The sequence below is a fragment of the Pantherophis guttatus genome, chromosome 4 (assembly GCF_059756535.1).
Source record: "Pantherophis guttatus breed Tessera chromosome 4, ASM5975653v1, whole genome shotgun sequence".
Taxonomy (NCBI): Eukaryota; Metazoa; Chordata; class Lepidosauria; order Squamata; family Colubridae; genus Pantherophis; species Pantherophis guttatus.
The window spans coordinates 10465215-10480292 of record NC_142066.1 but is presented as its reverse complement, the minus strand read 5'-3'; the positions used below and the strand labels follow the sequence as shown (position 1 = coordinate 10480292).

Here is a 15078-nt window from a genome sequence, read left to right as displayed (position 1 = left end):
AGCTGTATTTTATTAGAGGTATCAAATGGGCACATCTGGAGAAACCCGAATCTGAAAGCTTCCAGGGTTTCCCCACACAAAGGAAAGTTCAAGTCTCTGCCCAACACCCACAAGTCCATCACATGGTCCAATTACAGCATGGTCCCAACTGGACAGGCCTCCCCATTCCAGCCTCCCAGGTGCAGGGCAAGACGGCCTTGAGAAAGGAATGTTATTATGACTACATATCACCCATGCTCCATACAATCCCCCCTCCCAATTTCCCATAGCAGTAAACGTGGAAGGACCAAAGGCCCAAAGGTAAAAGATGGCTTCCAGATGTGACAATGGGATTGGCAGGATTGGAAAGACTAAGTGAAGTTTCTACAAGAATCGAAGTAAGATTAATTTAAGGAAGTTATTGATTCATTGATTCATGTGAAGGAAACTTTTACAAAGCTGTGAGTCAAGAATAAGAGGTGGAGAGTAATGCGTTCCCTGTGCTTCCCTTTTCTTCCCATCACATGTAATGGATACCTTTCCTTATTTATGTGGGATGGTCTCTTTCCTCCAATTGTTTATTTATTCAAGAATTGAAAAATAAGCTGTGTGAAAATCTGATGCCATGAATTTAATTTTATCTGTTAATATATTCCAGTTGAATCAATACATATTAGGAAATTGTTGGATCTGATATTACTGAAATTTAAAATAGGATGTGGTCCATGGGTTGAAGAGATTTCTGAATCAAACCAGAAAGCAATTTGGTTACAATCCTGATGAGATTCATTAAAGAAACTGTGTTGGGATTCTGAACAAAGCCAAACTTTGGGGAAGATTTGGATAACTGATCTGATCTCTCCTCTCTCTCAAATCCAGCTTCACTACTTTCTGAGAAACACCCGTTTTAATAACAGTGTGGGAGAAGAAATCTTTTTTGATGAGAAAGGGGAGTTTGATCCAGGATATGACATCTTCAACTTTGTCTCCTTCAACAATCAAACCTTCCAGAGAGTCCGGATTGGAAAGATGGTCTCCAAATCTCTTGATGGGAAGAAGTTCACCATTAATGAAAATGCCATTGTATGGAATCACAAGTTTCAGCAGGTGGGATATTTGGCATACTCTAACTTGGTAGACTATTCTTCGGAGGTGAAGATATTCTTCTCCAATGACCTGAAAATCCAGAAGCGAAGGACGGTGATGGTATTCTGGAATCTTGTGGTTTTACTAGATATTTGGGGTGGTCTTTATGAAGACCTCTACATACTGAGAAGAGCAACAAAAATGATTAGGAGACTGAAGGCTAAAACATATGAAGAACGGTTGCAGGAACTGGATATGTCTTAGTAAAAAGAAGGGTGAAGGGTGAAATGGTATCAATGTTCCAATATCTATGGAGCCATGACAAAGAAGAGAGGGTCAAGCTATTCTGCAAAGCATCTGAAGGCAGAACAAGAAACAATGGATGGAAACTAAGCAAGGAGAGAGGCAGCCTAGACAAAGAAGAAATTTCCTGACAATTAGAACAATTAATTTTTGAAACAAGTTGCCTCCAGAAGTTGTGGGTGCTCCAATACTGGAGCTTTTAAGGAGAGATGCCTAACCATTTCTCTAAAATGGGATAGAGTTTCCTGCTTGAGCAAGGGGTTAGAGTAGAAGACCTCCAAGGTCCCTTCCAACTCCATTGTGGAACTGAGTTGCATTTTGAAATTAACATGACATAAGAATATTTATGTATGTGTCCTTGTGTTTGATTTAGTTTGCTCGACAGGCTACTAATTTCTTAAAAGACAATAGATATGCATTTTTTGTAATGAACATCATATGTTTTGTATTTTCCCAATATAATATTTAATCTTGGATATTGCTGTTATGAATGGAGTAAAAAGAGACAATCAGGCAAGTCAGCTGGGATCGTCAGAGGCTTTTAAAAGCATTTTTTACAACCTCTTCGGCTGAAGAGGTTGTAGAAAAAATACTTTTAAAAGTAAAAAAAAAAAAAAGTTGGTCACGCCCATGAGTCACATTAACCCCCACCAAACCACGCCACAGAACCAGTAGTAACAAATTTTACATTTCATCACTGGTGTGCCTCCAAATAATTGATGGAATTTAGTCAGGATTCTCAGAAAGGAGGTACATTCCAGAAGACAAAGTCGCAGTTGAACATGGAACGTTTGATTGATATATATAGTGATGCTAAACAGGTCCTTTACTTTGTTAAGATTTCTGTCTACAGGTGAGGATGGCTCAGAAGTAAGTCCATATGTCTTTCTTGATTTTGGGTCCTGGCAGATAAAAAGAAAACCAAAGATATTCCAGTCCTACAGAATGAAAACAGATGACATTTCCTACATAATGGGCTGGTGCCTAGAGGCTGTGAGGGTCTGGATGGGAGTCAACAGGTTCAGACTTAACCCAGACAAGACCGAGTGGCTGTGGGTATTGCCTCCTAAAGACTATGTTGACTGTCCATCCTTGGTTCTGGGGGGGGGGAGAAATTGTCCCCCTCAGAACAGGTTAGCAATTTGGGTGTCCTCCTAGACTCACAGCTAAGATTAGAGCAACATCTGACAGCTGTGGCTAGGGGGACCTTTGCACAGGTTCGCCTGGTGCACCAATTGCGAACCTACTTGGATCGGGAGGCTCTCCTCATGGTCACTCATGCCCTTGTCACTTCATGGTTAGATTACTGCAATGCGCTCTATATGGGGCTACCCTTGAAAAGTGTTCGGAAACTACAGTTGGTCCAGAACACAGCCGCGCTAGCTGTCGTGGGTGCACCTAGGTACACCCACATTACACCAATTCTCTGTGAGCTGCACTGGCTCCCTATCCGGTCACAATTCAAGGTGTTGGTTATTACCTTTAAAGCCCTACATGGCTCAGGGCCAGGGTATCTTCGAGACTGCCTTCTACCGTATAACTCCCAACAACCAGTAAGATCCCACAGAGTTGGTCTCCTCCGGGTCCCATCAGTTAAAAAATGCTGGCTGGCGGGCCTGCGGGGGAGAGCCTTCTCTGTGGCTGCTCCAGCTCTCTGGAACCAGTTACCTCCTGAGGTCCGGACCATCCCCACCCTATTGGCCCTCCAAAAAGCGGTGAAAACCTGGCTTTTCCGGCAGGCCTGAGGCCGTTGATCTCACTCTTGCGATCCGGTGAAATCTGGCCATGAATGGTGTGAATGAGTTTTAATGTTTTTAATTCTTAAATGTTTTTTATAATGATTTTAAATGCATTGTGAGCTGCCCTGAGTCTTCGGAGAGGGGTGGCATACAAATTAATTAATTAAATAAATAAATAAATAAATAAATAAATAAATAAATAAATAAATAATGAAATCCTTCATTTCGTCCTAAATTGCAGGTTGCAAACCTCTCTGATTTGATCTGATTTCTAGTAGGATTGAAACATTTTAGATATCCTCCACCAGAGACTTCCATGTTCTCAATTATGTCTTTTTCTTGTTCTACAAGAAAAAATGAGAATGGACTTGTTTGCAGAAAATTCAGAACTCATCCTAAGAATAGAATGATTTGATGTAAATATGGACACTCTCCAAAAGCATCTTGGGAAAGTACCAAGTTCTCCTAATGAAATCGAAAACTTGCACAACATCTTGATGAATCCCATTCCTAAAGCTTTTGATTTTTTCTTTCAGGTACCTCCCCGTGCCAGATGTGTAGAGAGCTGCTGTAAGGGGTACAGAAAAGTTGTTCAAGAGGGGAAACATATTTGTTGCTACAATTGTGCACAATGTCCTGAAGGAAGAATTTCAGATGAAATGGGTAAGCGAAGCAAGAGACAGCTAAGATTGAGAGCTCCAAAACTCATGTTTTCTTCATTATTTCCATCTTTAGTATGCTATTTTGTGGAATGGAATTGCAGTATATACAATATATATATATATATAAGGTGGGTCTAATTTAAATACTTGCATAAATCCCTCCTATTCTGATTTCCTTTGCTAGGTTGAGAGTTGCAGTTCTCTTCAGAGTACTCCACCACTAATACTGCAGTTCAAAGGAATATATATATACATAAATAACAGTCCAGAACTTTCTTAACACTTGTTAAGAAAGCATTGTTGGGTACATGTCAAGGGGACTGTGAATGGCATCACCAGGAATGATTTATCACAGTTAGTTCTCTATATTGTCCTACATAGTTGGAAGTGACTAGCCTTCTTCATGTATTTCAGATGCAAACCAATGTGAAAGATGCCCAGTGGATCAGTATTCGAATGAAGAAAAGATCCAGTGCCTTCCCAAATGTTTCAGCTATTTATCCTATGGTGAATCCTTGGGAATCGTTCTGACATCCTTGATCCTTTTCTCTTCATCAACCCTCATTTTGGTGGCCGTGACTTTCATTCTGCACTGGGACACCCCCATTGTCAAAGCCAATAACAGGAACATCACATGCATCCTTCTTTTCTCTCTCCTGCTGTGTTTTCTGTGCTCTCTGCTCTTCATAGGTCGGCCTGGGAAGGTGACTTGCTTTCTCAGGCAAATTATGTTTGGCACCATTTTCTCTCTCTCGGTTTCTTGTGTCTTGGCCAAGACCATCATGGTTGTTTTGGCCTTCCTGGCCACTAAGCCTGGAAACGAGATGAGGAAATGGCTAGGAAATAGACTGGCAGGATCCATCATTGTCTTCTGCTCATGTATTCAAGCTGTTATCTGTATGATATGGTTGATCATGTCTCCTCCCTTTGCTGAGTGGGACATGCATTCACAGGTTCAAGAGATCATTGTTCAATGTAATGAAGGCTCAGATGCCATGTTTTACATCGTCCTGGGCTACTTGGGGCTCCTGGCCACCATCAGTTTCACTGTGGCTTTCTTTGCCAGAAAACTGCCTGATACTTTTAATGAAGCCAAGCTGATCACCTTCAGCATGCTTGTGTTCTGTAGCATCTGGGTGTCCTTCATCCCAGCCTATCTGAGCACCAAGGGGAAATACATGGTGGCTGTGGAGATCTTCTCCATCTTGGGCTCTACTGCAGGTCTCCTGGGTTGCATCTTTCTGCCCAAGTGCTACATCATTCTCTTGAACCCACATCTGAACACAAAACAGCATCTAACCAGGAGGGCAGATTAATTGTTAAATCTAACAATCTATTATTGAGCCTTTACCTAGCGATCCAATGCATCCATTTGAAACGTCCAAATATTCAACTTGGCACCTGTAACCATATATATCAATGCTATCTTCTTTCTGTTCTTTGTGTTTGTGTGTGATATATATAATGATGGTTTAATAGTGAAATCCTACATTTTTGGCATTTCCAATGAAATATTGAAGAAAAGAGGCAGAAACATATTGTGCTGTTCCAATCCCTCAAAAACGCATCCATGAAGAGTTTAAGAACTTTACTGAGGCACTGTGGAATTTTTCCAGGTCCCACCCACACCAACCACAATTTCTATTGAGTCCAATTCTGCTCCATCTACACACAGTGATGCAAAGTCCAATGGCAAAGACACAAGTCTGCAAGTTCACACAGATGAAGTATAAAGTACAGGCACAGTCCAAAGTGCACACACAGTAGTCAAGCTTAGGTTCCAGGCCAACATCCAAAAAGCAGTCTGAGGTACAAATACACGGTCAAACAAAGCACAGGTCTGGAGTCAATAAAATATGAGTCACGAAGTCAAAGTATATGCATGACAGGGAAAATGGGCAGTTGTCTCCAATGTTTCATTTCTCTGTGTATCAAGTTAAGGAGGTGTGTGCTGATGTAACTCATTAGGAGGTGCGAGGTTGCCTCCTCACAAATAGCCTCACTGACCTCCCTTGCACTTCTTTCAGGCAGTTCATTCTCTTCCCTGCTGACTAGCTACACATGCAATCCTTGTTCACTCCATGTTTCTGACTGGGTCTCTGAGCTCTCCAGCTGCAACTGCTGTCAGGTTTTGAGGTCATCTCAAATAAATTGCATTTCAAACAAAGTCTTTGAAGAAAAACTCCTATTTATTAAGCACGACATTTTACACCTGACTCCATCGAAGCCAACACTGACTTCCAGACCCAAAACCCTCCCTTTCCATTCCCCACTCCCCTGCACTCATTGGCCATCTTCCAAGTCATTCTACCCCAATGTACTGCTCCAGCTCAAAGGAATTTCCCCCTCCCATCCCATTGCCTAGGGGATATTATCTCCAGGGAAAATAAGTAGGTGAAAAGTCAAACGTCCCTTTCGAGACGCCTCCGCCTCTCCTTCTTATGTCAGCACTAGAGTAAATGCAGCTTGAAGTGCTGACATCTGCATCTCTTCCCTTTCCTTTCCAGCCAGGGGCTGGTTTAGTAGATCCCCTGATGGCCTCTCCGAGGTTCCTGGCCACTCTACTTCATGTGGCCCATTCACTCCCACCTCAGAAACCTCAACTCCTCTGAAGTTCCCAGAATCAGTTCTTCCTCATTGCCCAAACTGGCTTCCAGGGAAGCTACTACACATATAATTGAAGCTTTCTCCTTTTACATTTATGATGCATGTAAGAAAGCGGCAGCAGTTTATTTGCTGAGTCAGAACTGCTATCTTCACTGTTTCACATTGTCAGTGTTCCAAGTAACAACCTCAACAAACGAAGACTCCGAGACTAGCAGTTCCTCAAAGTTCCATTTTATTTGAGATGTCATATTGGCACATCTGGGAAAACCCGAATCTGAGAGTTCTGGGTTTTCCCCACCCAAAAGAAAGTGAAAGATCCATCCCCTTCACCCACAAGTCCATCACACAGCCCAATCATTTCATCGTCCCAGCTGGAGACAACCCCCAGTCATTCCCATCCAGGTGCAGGCTGAGTGTCCTTGATTCCCAGAGAAAGGAATGTGGTTACGGCTAATCCTCCACTGGCTCCTTGTAATCCCCCTTCCCATTTTCCCAGGCACTAAAGTTGGCAGCCCTGAAGCTCCAAAGAAAAAGATGGCTTCCAGGGCTGACACACATGCCCATACCCCATTCTTTATTGAAAGAATTATGCTCAATTTGTGCTTTGGTTAAATTTGAAGTAGATATTCTATTATTCCATAAGTACTACACAGTTTGATTGATATGTAACTTTGGTATTAATACCAGGTAATGAGTGACTATGTATAGGGCTTCAAGATCCAGAAAAAAGTTGCAATAGGTGCATCATATGAAGTTGTGCAAAAGGTGTCTTAGCACAACTGCTGAGCAGGAGTCAGGATTTGAAGAGAACCCTCAAGTTGTGCACCTGATGTTGGGAAGAAAAGAACTACAGAATAGAATAAATCTATAGCAAGGCAATTTTCTTTCAAAGATCTAAAAAGCAGTTGGTTCTATAAGTTTTGTTCAAAGTAGAATTCAGTGGGTTTGTTGAAATTCTGTATTTCTGTATTTCTAGACTGTCTAGGAGGATTTGCTTGCTGGTTCCTTCAGGTGTCATTATAAGTTTCTGCATGGTGGTTACTGTTTGTATGTTTGTTTGTTTGTTAAAAAAAATAAAGTCCTCGTTGTCAATGGATGGTCATATACATCTAGAAAAGAAACAAATCATTTTTGGGGGTGGGGGAATTATGAAGGGTGATGATGGTGAGATTCTTACAATAATAACTATTTTAGCAATATCAATAGCACTTAGACTTACATACCGCTTCATAGTGCTTTACAGCCCCCTCTAAGCGGTTTACAGAGTCAGCCTATTGCCCCCCAACAATCTGGGCCCTCATTTTACCCACTTTGGAAGGATAGATGGCTGAGTCAGCCTTGAGCTGCAGCTAGCAGTCAGCTGAAGTAGCCTACAGTACTGCACTCCAACCACTGCACCACCTCGGCACTTTAGAATGAATTTTAGAGTGAATTAGAAACACATAGAGACACTAAAGTATATTTATTTATTTATTTATTTATTTATTTATTTATTTATTTATTTATTTATTCATTCATTCATTCATTCAATTTTTATGCCGCCCCTCTCCGAAGACCCAGGGCGGTTCACATACACTATAAAAAATCATTATAAAAACATTTAAAAATTAAAAACATTAAAACCCATATATAAGTATATTTGGATAAAGGACCCAGTCATTTGTATAATACTCTTGCAAATAAAGTTTGTTCAGCATTTAACAAATAAAATCACATGAATTCACTAACAGTTTGATGCTGGTCTTTTTGCAGGTCTGAGAGAGATGCCTGGAATGGTTTGAATTTATATGTATATAATAGGCGTCTGGTTTTCCATAAAAATCGGTAGACCCAACAAACACACAGGCACTAAATCTGTGAATTCCTTGAATATTGTTGGGAAAAAGCTTAAACTTGATTTAAGGTTTTCCTGAACATCCAGATTTCATAGGCACAATCAGAATGGTAAGTAACCCTTGATATGAATAACTTAAAAATTAATTTTTAATCTTGTTCTGGCTTACTCCTACCAATTTAAAAAAGCATACAGAGAAAAATACATTTAAGAATGTTTCTTTATCAATTGTTCCTTGTTGTTTAAATCAGGCCTCAACACAATAATGTAACACTTGGGGAAAAAGATGCATCCTAGGAGTGCAGCTGTAGAGCACAAGATGGAGAAGATCTCCACAGCCACCATGGCTTTTCCCCTGGTGCTCAGGTAGGTTGGCACAAAGGAGACCCACACACTGCAGAAAGCCAACATGCTGAAGGTGATGAACTTGGCTTCGTTAAAGCTGTCGGGCAGTTTACGAGCCTGGAAAGCCACAATGAAGCTGGCAAATGAAAGGAGGGCCATATAGCTCAGGACACAATAAAACATAAAAACTGATCCTTCATTGCATTGTAGAACCATTTCTTCAGTGATTGAGTGAATATCTAATTCTGGGAATGGGGGAGAGGTTGACAACCACACAATACAAATGCTTGCTTGGAATAGAGAGCAGAGAAGAACAATAGAAACAGCCAGTCTTTTCCCCACCCATGTCCTCATCCGAGATCCTGGCCTGGTGGCCTTGAAGGCAAGAGAAACAAGGATGGTTTTGGCCAACACACAAGAGACGGACAATGAGAAGATGAGACCAAATGCAGACTGTCTGAGGAGACAGGTGACTCTCCCAGGTGGTCCAAGAAAGAGCAAAGAGCAGAGGAAGCAGAAGAGAAGGGAGATGAGGAGAGTGTAGGTGAGATCTCGGTTGTTGGCTTTTACAATAGGGCTGTCCTTGTGCTTAATAAAAGTTCCCAGCACCCATGTTGTAATGAGGGAGAACACAGCAGCAAGACAAGCTAAACTATACCCTAAAGGTTCTTCATAAGACAGAAAGTTTATCCTTTTCAGGAGACATCCATTTCTTTCTTGATTTGCATATTGATCTTCTGGACATTGGATACAAGCTACCATGTCTGAAATTGAAAAGAAAAAAGAAAACCACTTGGCCAATAAAGAATTCTATTCTATTCTATTCTATTCTATTCTATTCTATTCTATTCTATTCTTTACGTTCTTACTATACACAACTGCTCCTATGGAGATTCATTAATACCTGAAGGAATAATTGAATGTTTAAATTCATATTCACTTCAAGACTACACTTCAAGATATGTAGGAAATTGAAAAATTTCCCCTAAAATTCAATACATTATATCATGGAGGAAATTCCAAAAGATTAATATATCATACATATTTCAAGTGCAAACTACATAGGAAATAAAATTTTCTAAGGCTGCGAGACATCATTTCTTATTTAATAAGTTTATTCTTAATTTTGCTTTCTTCCTTCATTTCTCCTAAAGTTCACTTTTGCGTTGATCCCCATAAGCAGAATGTGGGAATCAGAGGCATCAAATTTGAATGTGCATACATACACACTCTAGGTTTGGATTTGACAGAGGAGCCAAACATGCAGAAATACCACATAATAAATGTAACTAGGTGGATATGAAAAGAATTAAGATTTAAATTGGGAAGTCAGTCATTTATCTTCTATATACCACTAATGTGTAAAAGGTTCATTTCGTATTTATAAATATTAAGAATTTGCTTCCATAAATTCCATGTCTATTTATTTATTTTTAAATTTTTGCTTTCTTTGTTTCTTTTAAAACTTTTTTTTCCATTTTCATTGCCCCATTCAATTTCCAACAATAAACCTAAAACTAGCATTCTGCAAAACATATTCACAAAAATTCTCATATTGTATATTTCTTTGTAATGGCTCTACGGCTGATATTTCAGGTTCATCTCTGTAACAATAAAAATAGAGAAGTTATTACCATACCAATCTTATTTGAAAATTTTCCTTCTGGACATGGAACACAATCATAACAGCAGAATTTTTTCCCTTCATCCTTCCTTTTCTGATAACCGGGGAGACAATATTCATTGCACAGCGAGATGGGAAGCACCTAGTTATCGATTGTATAATGTTGGAAAGTGAGCAATTATTGTTTTGAAGAAAATTCAGTTGTTATACCATAAAGGAATTGTGCACCATATCTATATATATATAAATGGCTGTGTGTGTGTGTATGTTCCAGCATAACTCTAGAACGCTTCAAGCAATTTCAACCAAACTTGGTACACAGATGACTTACTCTGTGGAAAAAATACTGTGGGGGTAAGACACCCCTAACACCTCTCAGGGTGTGTGTTCTGTTAAGATACAGCCTGTTGTTCTTTAAAATGGCTTCTACTGTACTGCCTGAAAATGGCTTCTACTGTGCAGCACAGTGGAGTTGCCATGGTAACAGCTTCACAGTACTCCACAAGGAGGATCCCTCTGGTAAGGGAGAAAATCCAACATTAGAAATTACATTTGGCCGGGACATTTTCAACAAGGCTTTGATTATTCTTGAGGACAAATGTATGGCCATGATCAATAAAACATTACTGCAACTTGCCCTGCCTGCACTGCTACAAGACTGACATGATGTACTTCATGCAGATTACATACTAGAAAAGAACTACAACATTGAACAGCTTAGTGCATATCTCGCAGACAGAAAGCCACTTCTAAATCAAGATCAGAAAAAAGCATAACAAATGATCATAGATCAGCTAGCAAAACAACAAGGTGGTATCATCTTACTTGATGCTTCTGGGGGCACAGAGAAAACATTTTTAACTAATTTAATTCTCTCCAAAATCAGGCCTCCGAGTGAAGTTGCTCTTCCTGTCTAATACAGGATTGGGATGAATAAATACCCGAGCAATGCCGGGTTATCAGCTAGTTTACAATAAAAAGGTCCTATCAAAATAGGCATCAAAGAATCATGAAATAAATGGGATTTGAGAATTTTCAGTTCAATATTGGAGGAAGTGTAATAAATGTTGTGTCAACTTGCAAAGCATCCCTGGCTTGCTCTAGAGTTGCCATAGTCAAGGGGAATGGGAAACTGATGAAGCAGTACAGCAGCCAAAGACAGGAGCACATTCCAGACATACCTTTCTCAAGGCTGTCTCCCAGGGTTACCCACAGCTGCCGGAGGGGAGTGATCTCTTCAACCCACGAAATTGCTCTGTTGGCGAATGTGATTTATGACACACACACTGGGGGGAGGGGAGAAACAGGGTCATGATTGGGGCCATAAACTACATGGGGTAAGAGTTGGCTTCACTTGGGAACATGCCAACACGAAGCTCCTAATAAATAACTGAATTTCTTTTGAAGCTTGCCTCGAGGCTCATGATTTAATTAGGGCATCTGTCGGAACCCTGACATATTGTTCACAATACTACTGCAGTTGGTTTTCAACAATTAAAGTGGAAAAATGTCATTTCTTTTTAATCTATTTAGTCCTCATGGTTTCTCTAGAAGAACAGCAGTACATTTCTCAACTTAATGAACCCAACTGAGAACAGTCACACAAACTCTCCTTGAAACCATACCTGGTTAAATGATCTATGCCAAACAATCATGTCCTCATTAATGACTAATTCCTTTCCTTGATTCAGAGCATCCGGTTCCACTTTTCCAACCTTTCGTCTCTGGAAACTGGAATTGGGAAAAGTGACTATGTTAACGATATCAAATCCACCTTCCATGTTCGTATGGTCATAAAAAGTCAAGGTCTCTCCAAGAGAATTGTTGTATGCAGTGCCTTTAAGAAATTGGTGGAGCTATTATATTGGGAATCAAAAGAAAATAGAACAATAAAGAATAGAAAGCGATGGGTAGTTTTATCGTAGTTGTATTCTACATTTCAGGGAGAAATTCTGACAATGTTAAAAGTCTATTTCTCCAACGTCTTGAGACCTTCTTTTCTGCCCTTTGCATATGCAGGAAAAAAAAAGGATCAGATATTTCAGCTTCAGTGATCAAATATCAGATACACAGGATTCTAGTGTCCCACATCTTCTTCATTCCATTACAATATAGCCTAAGAAGTGGTACATAAACAAGTGAAAAACAGTTTCCAAAATTAGGTTCCCTGTCTGGTCTCCTCCTCCTTTTCTAAGAAAGCCTCACCTGTCTGATTTGCTTCCGACTTCCAAGCCATTTTTTATTTTCATTTAATTTTCACAGACATTTTCCAACAAATGGAGAAACAGAATAGGATAGAATAGAATAGAATAGAATAGAATAGAATAGAATAGAATAGAATAGAATAGAATAGAATAGAATAACAGAGTTGGAAGGGACCTTGGAGGTCTTCCACTCCAACCCCCTGCCTAGGCAGGAAACCCTACACCACTTCAGACAAATGGTTATCCAACATCTTCTTAAAAACTTCCAGTGTTAGAGCATTCACAACTTCTGCAGGCAAGTTCTTCCACTGATGAATTGTTCTAACTGTCAGGAAATTTCTACTTAGTTCTAAGTTGATTCTAAGTTGATTATCTGTGAATCATTTTCACAGACATAAGGCTGCTGTGGATGTAGTAAGGACTGAAGGATAGCTATTTAAGCTAAATAGGATTCACGTATTATTTTCAATAATAGGTGAAATGCCTAAAAGCTATAGGAATTTAAAAACTAGGACTTGAATCTTAGTTAGTACTTGCATGCTGAAGATGTTCAAGGAGTAAAATGGAAAACATATATTGATGGAAATAAAGTCATAAAGACTAGGTATTTTTAAAAAAGACATTCTATTCCATTTTGATAGTTGCTTCTACCCTATTTAATTCATACAACATAACTTTGTAATTGCTGTTATCCAGCACAAAGTATTTCTCTAAAACAAATCACCTGCCATGGTTTTGCATCTTCATATTTTGATGATTTATGCCTCACCAAATGCCTGTCATTAGACTGAAGTAAGAAGAGATCATGTAAAGCTTGAGCCAGTACATAGACAGCATTATAGATACCATAGCTGTGCCCCGTCAACTGCACCTCAAATAGAGACCCAGGAATATCCTCCAGGTTTTCCTCTCCTGTACAAATATCATTGTCCACTAGGGTCGAATGAGAAGATGGCAATGAACAATCAAACAATTGACCCCAAAAAAGTGGGAAGAAACCATCTTCTTGAATCCAAGGAGGTTTTATCAAGTTAAGGAATTCCTTAAACCCTGGAATTTGCTTTGAGTGAATTGTAAAGCAAATGGCACCATCAAAGAACTGTCGATCCCATTTTCTCTGTATTCCTGTTAATAAATAATCAATCTGGGCAGTCATGATCCACACCTTTCCCAAGGAGCTCTGCTTACATCCAGGGCAAACTAAAAACATGATACTAGTTACACATGCAATGGTCAAAGAGTCTCCAGAGACAATAAAGGTATTGATCTTCCCATCAGCTATACTGTTATAAATATTTGTTGATTTATCAATCATATCTTCAACTTTATCCCAGTGGGTTAAATATGGAATTCTTTGAATAGAAGCAGAGCAGATTCCATGTTGGGAAAAGAGGGACTCCATGATCTGCAGGAAACGTTCTCCATTCCAATTATCCATAGTAAAAATCCCAATCCAGGTCCACCCAAAATGTTGAAGCAGTTGGATAATCCCAATATACTGAGAAGATTCATTGGGGACAATGGAGTAAAAGGAAGACGTCCCAGCATTGTAACTATCCAGAGGGGTAAATGATCCATAAGTCAACTAAAAACAAAGAACACATTCTGTAGAACAAGTTTACCTCCATTTTTCTATTCATGAAAATTATCTTTTGTAAGGTTATTCAGCTAAGTGATTATCATTCATCATTATTTTCTAGACAGAAGGAATCAATTAGCACTCTTATATCTATTCTTCAAGTACCTACCTGTGGTATCTTGTATAAACCTACAATGTCTGCCATATAGGATGATGTTTCAGAGGTGAGTCCCCCAATAATGGCCATAAAGTTTTTCATAGTGTCACACTTGTAGTTGGGGACAAATTGCTGGGATTTGAAGAGTAAGTCCAGGGTGGTTCGATAGGTCATCATTGGGTGGTAATAGTTGTCATGGATGTGAAAACCAAGGGTGACATTAGACAGGATTTGTGGATTCTCATTGATCTCCTTCACAGCAAAGGCCAAGGAAAGGACATGTTGGTAGAATTTTGTTAGTACCCTGTAAATAAAATGATTTCACTCTTTCAGAAGTTAACCTTAAAGAAGATTTATGTCTCTGCAACAGTAATTGCTATAACTGAATTAAATAGATCAATAACCTCTCCCTCTCTTCACATTTAAACTAGGGCTATTCCATCTCAACTGAGAACACTGCCAGAATGAAATTTATTCTGTGATTGACATGCTTGCAGAATAAGTCAAAGTATTGCCACTTCCCACAAACAAAAATGTCCTTCTATTTCAAAAAAAATAAAATGTTTTTATATTTTTCCTATCATTTGCAATAACATCTCATAAGGAGATTATAAATTTCAGTTTGCTTGTAGGCTTGATGTTATATAAGAGACTGTGATATTTCTTTCCAGTATATATTGGTAGAATTTTGTTAGTACCCTGTAAATAGAATGATTTCACTCTTTCAGAAGTTAACTTTAAAGAAGATTTTATATCCGAACAATGGTAATTGCTATAACTGGATTCAATATATCAATAATCTCTCTCTCTCTCTCTCTCTCTCCCTCCCTCCCTCCTTCCCTCCCTCCCTCCCTCCCTCCCTCCCTCTCTCTCTCTCTCTCTCTCTCTCTTTAAGATAGGGCTATTCCATCTCAATTGAGAACTCTGCCAGAATGAAATATTTTCTGTGATTGACATCG

At 39.4% G+C, this 15078-nt stretch overlaps 2 protein-coding genes across 2 annotated transcripts; one reads left to right on the top strand and one right to left on the bottom strand.

Annotated features, from left to right (window-relative positions):
- The first annotated feature begins 1008 nt into the window (after positions 1-1008).
- LOC132711300 (vomeronasal type-2 receptor 26-like) lies at positions 1009-5140 on the top strand. Its single transcript, XM_087894421.1, has 3 exons — positions 1009-1086; positions 3644-3770; positions 4184-5140. Exons 1-3 carry the CDS (start codon positions 1009-1011, stop codon positions 5083-5085), a joined length of 1107 nt encoding a protein of 368 aa, XP_087750547.1. The 3' UTR covers positions 5086-5140.
- A 4952-nt stretch (positions 5141-10092) lies between these two features.
- On the bottom strand, positions 10093-14265 carry LOC148113715 (vomeronasal type-2 receptor 116-like). Its single transcript, XM_087894420.1, has 3 exons — positions 14132-14265; positions 11805-12035; positions 10093-10159 (listed from the first exon to the last, which is right to left on the bottom strand). The coding sequence occupies exons 1-3, from the start codon at positions 14219-14221 to the stop codon at positions 10154-10156; spliced, it is 327 nt and encodes a 108-aa protein (XP_087750546.1). The 5' UTR covers positions 14222-14265; the 3' UTR covers positions 10093-10153.
- Between the last annotated feature and the right edge of the window lie 813 nt (positions 14266-15078).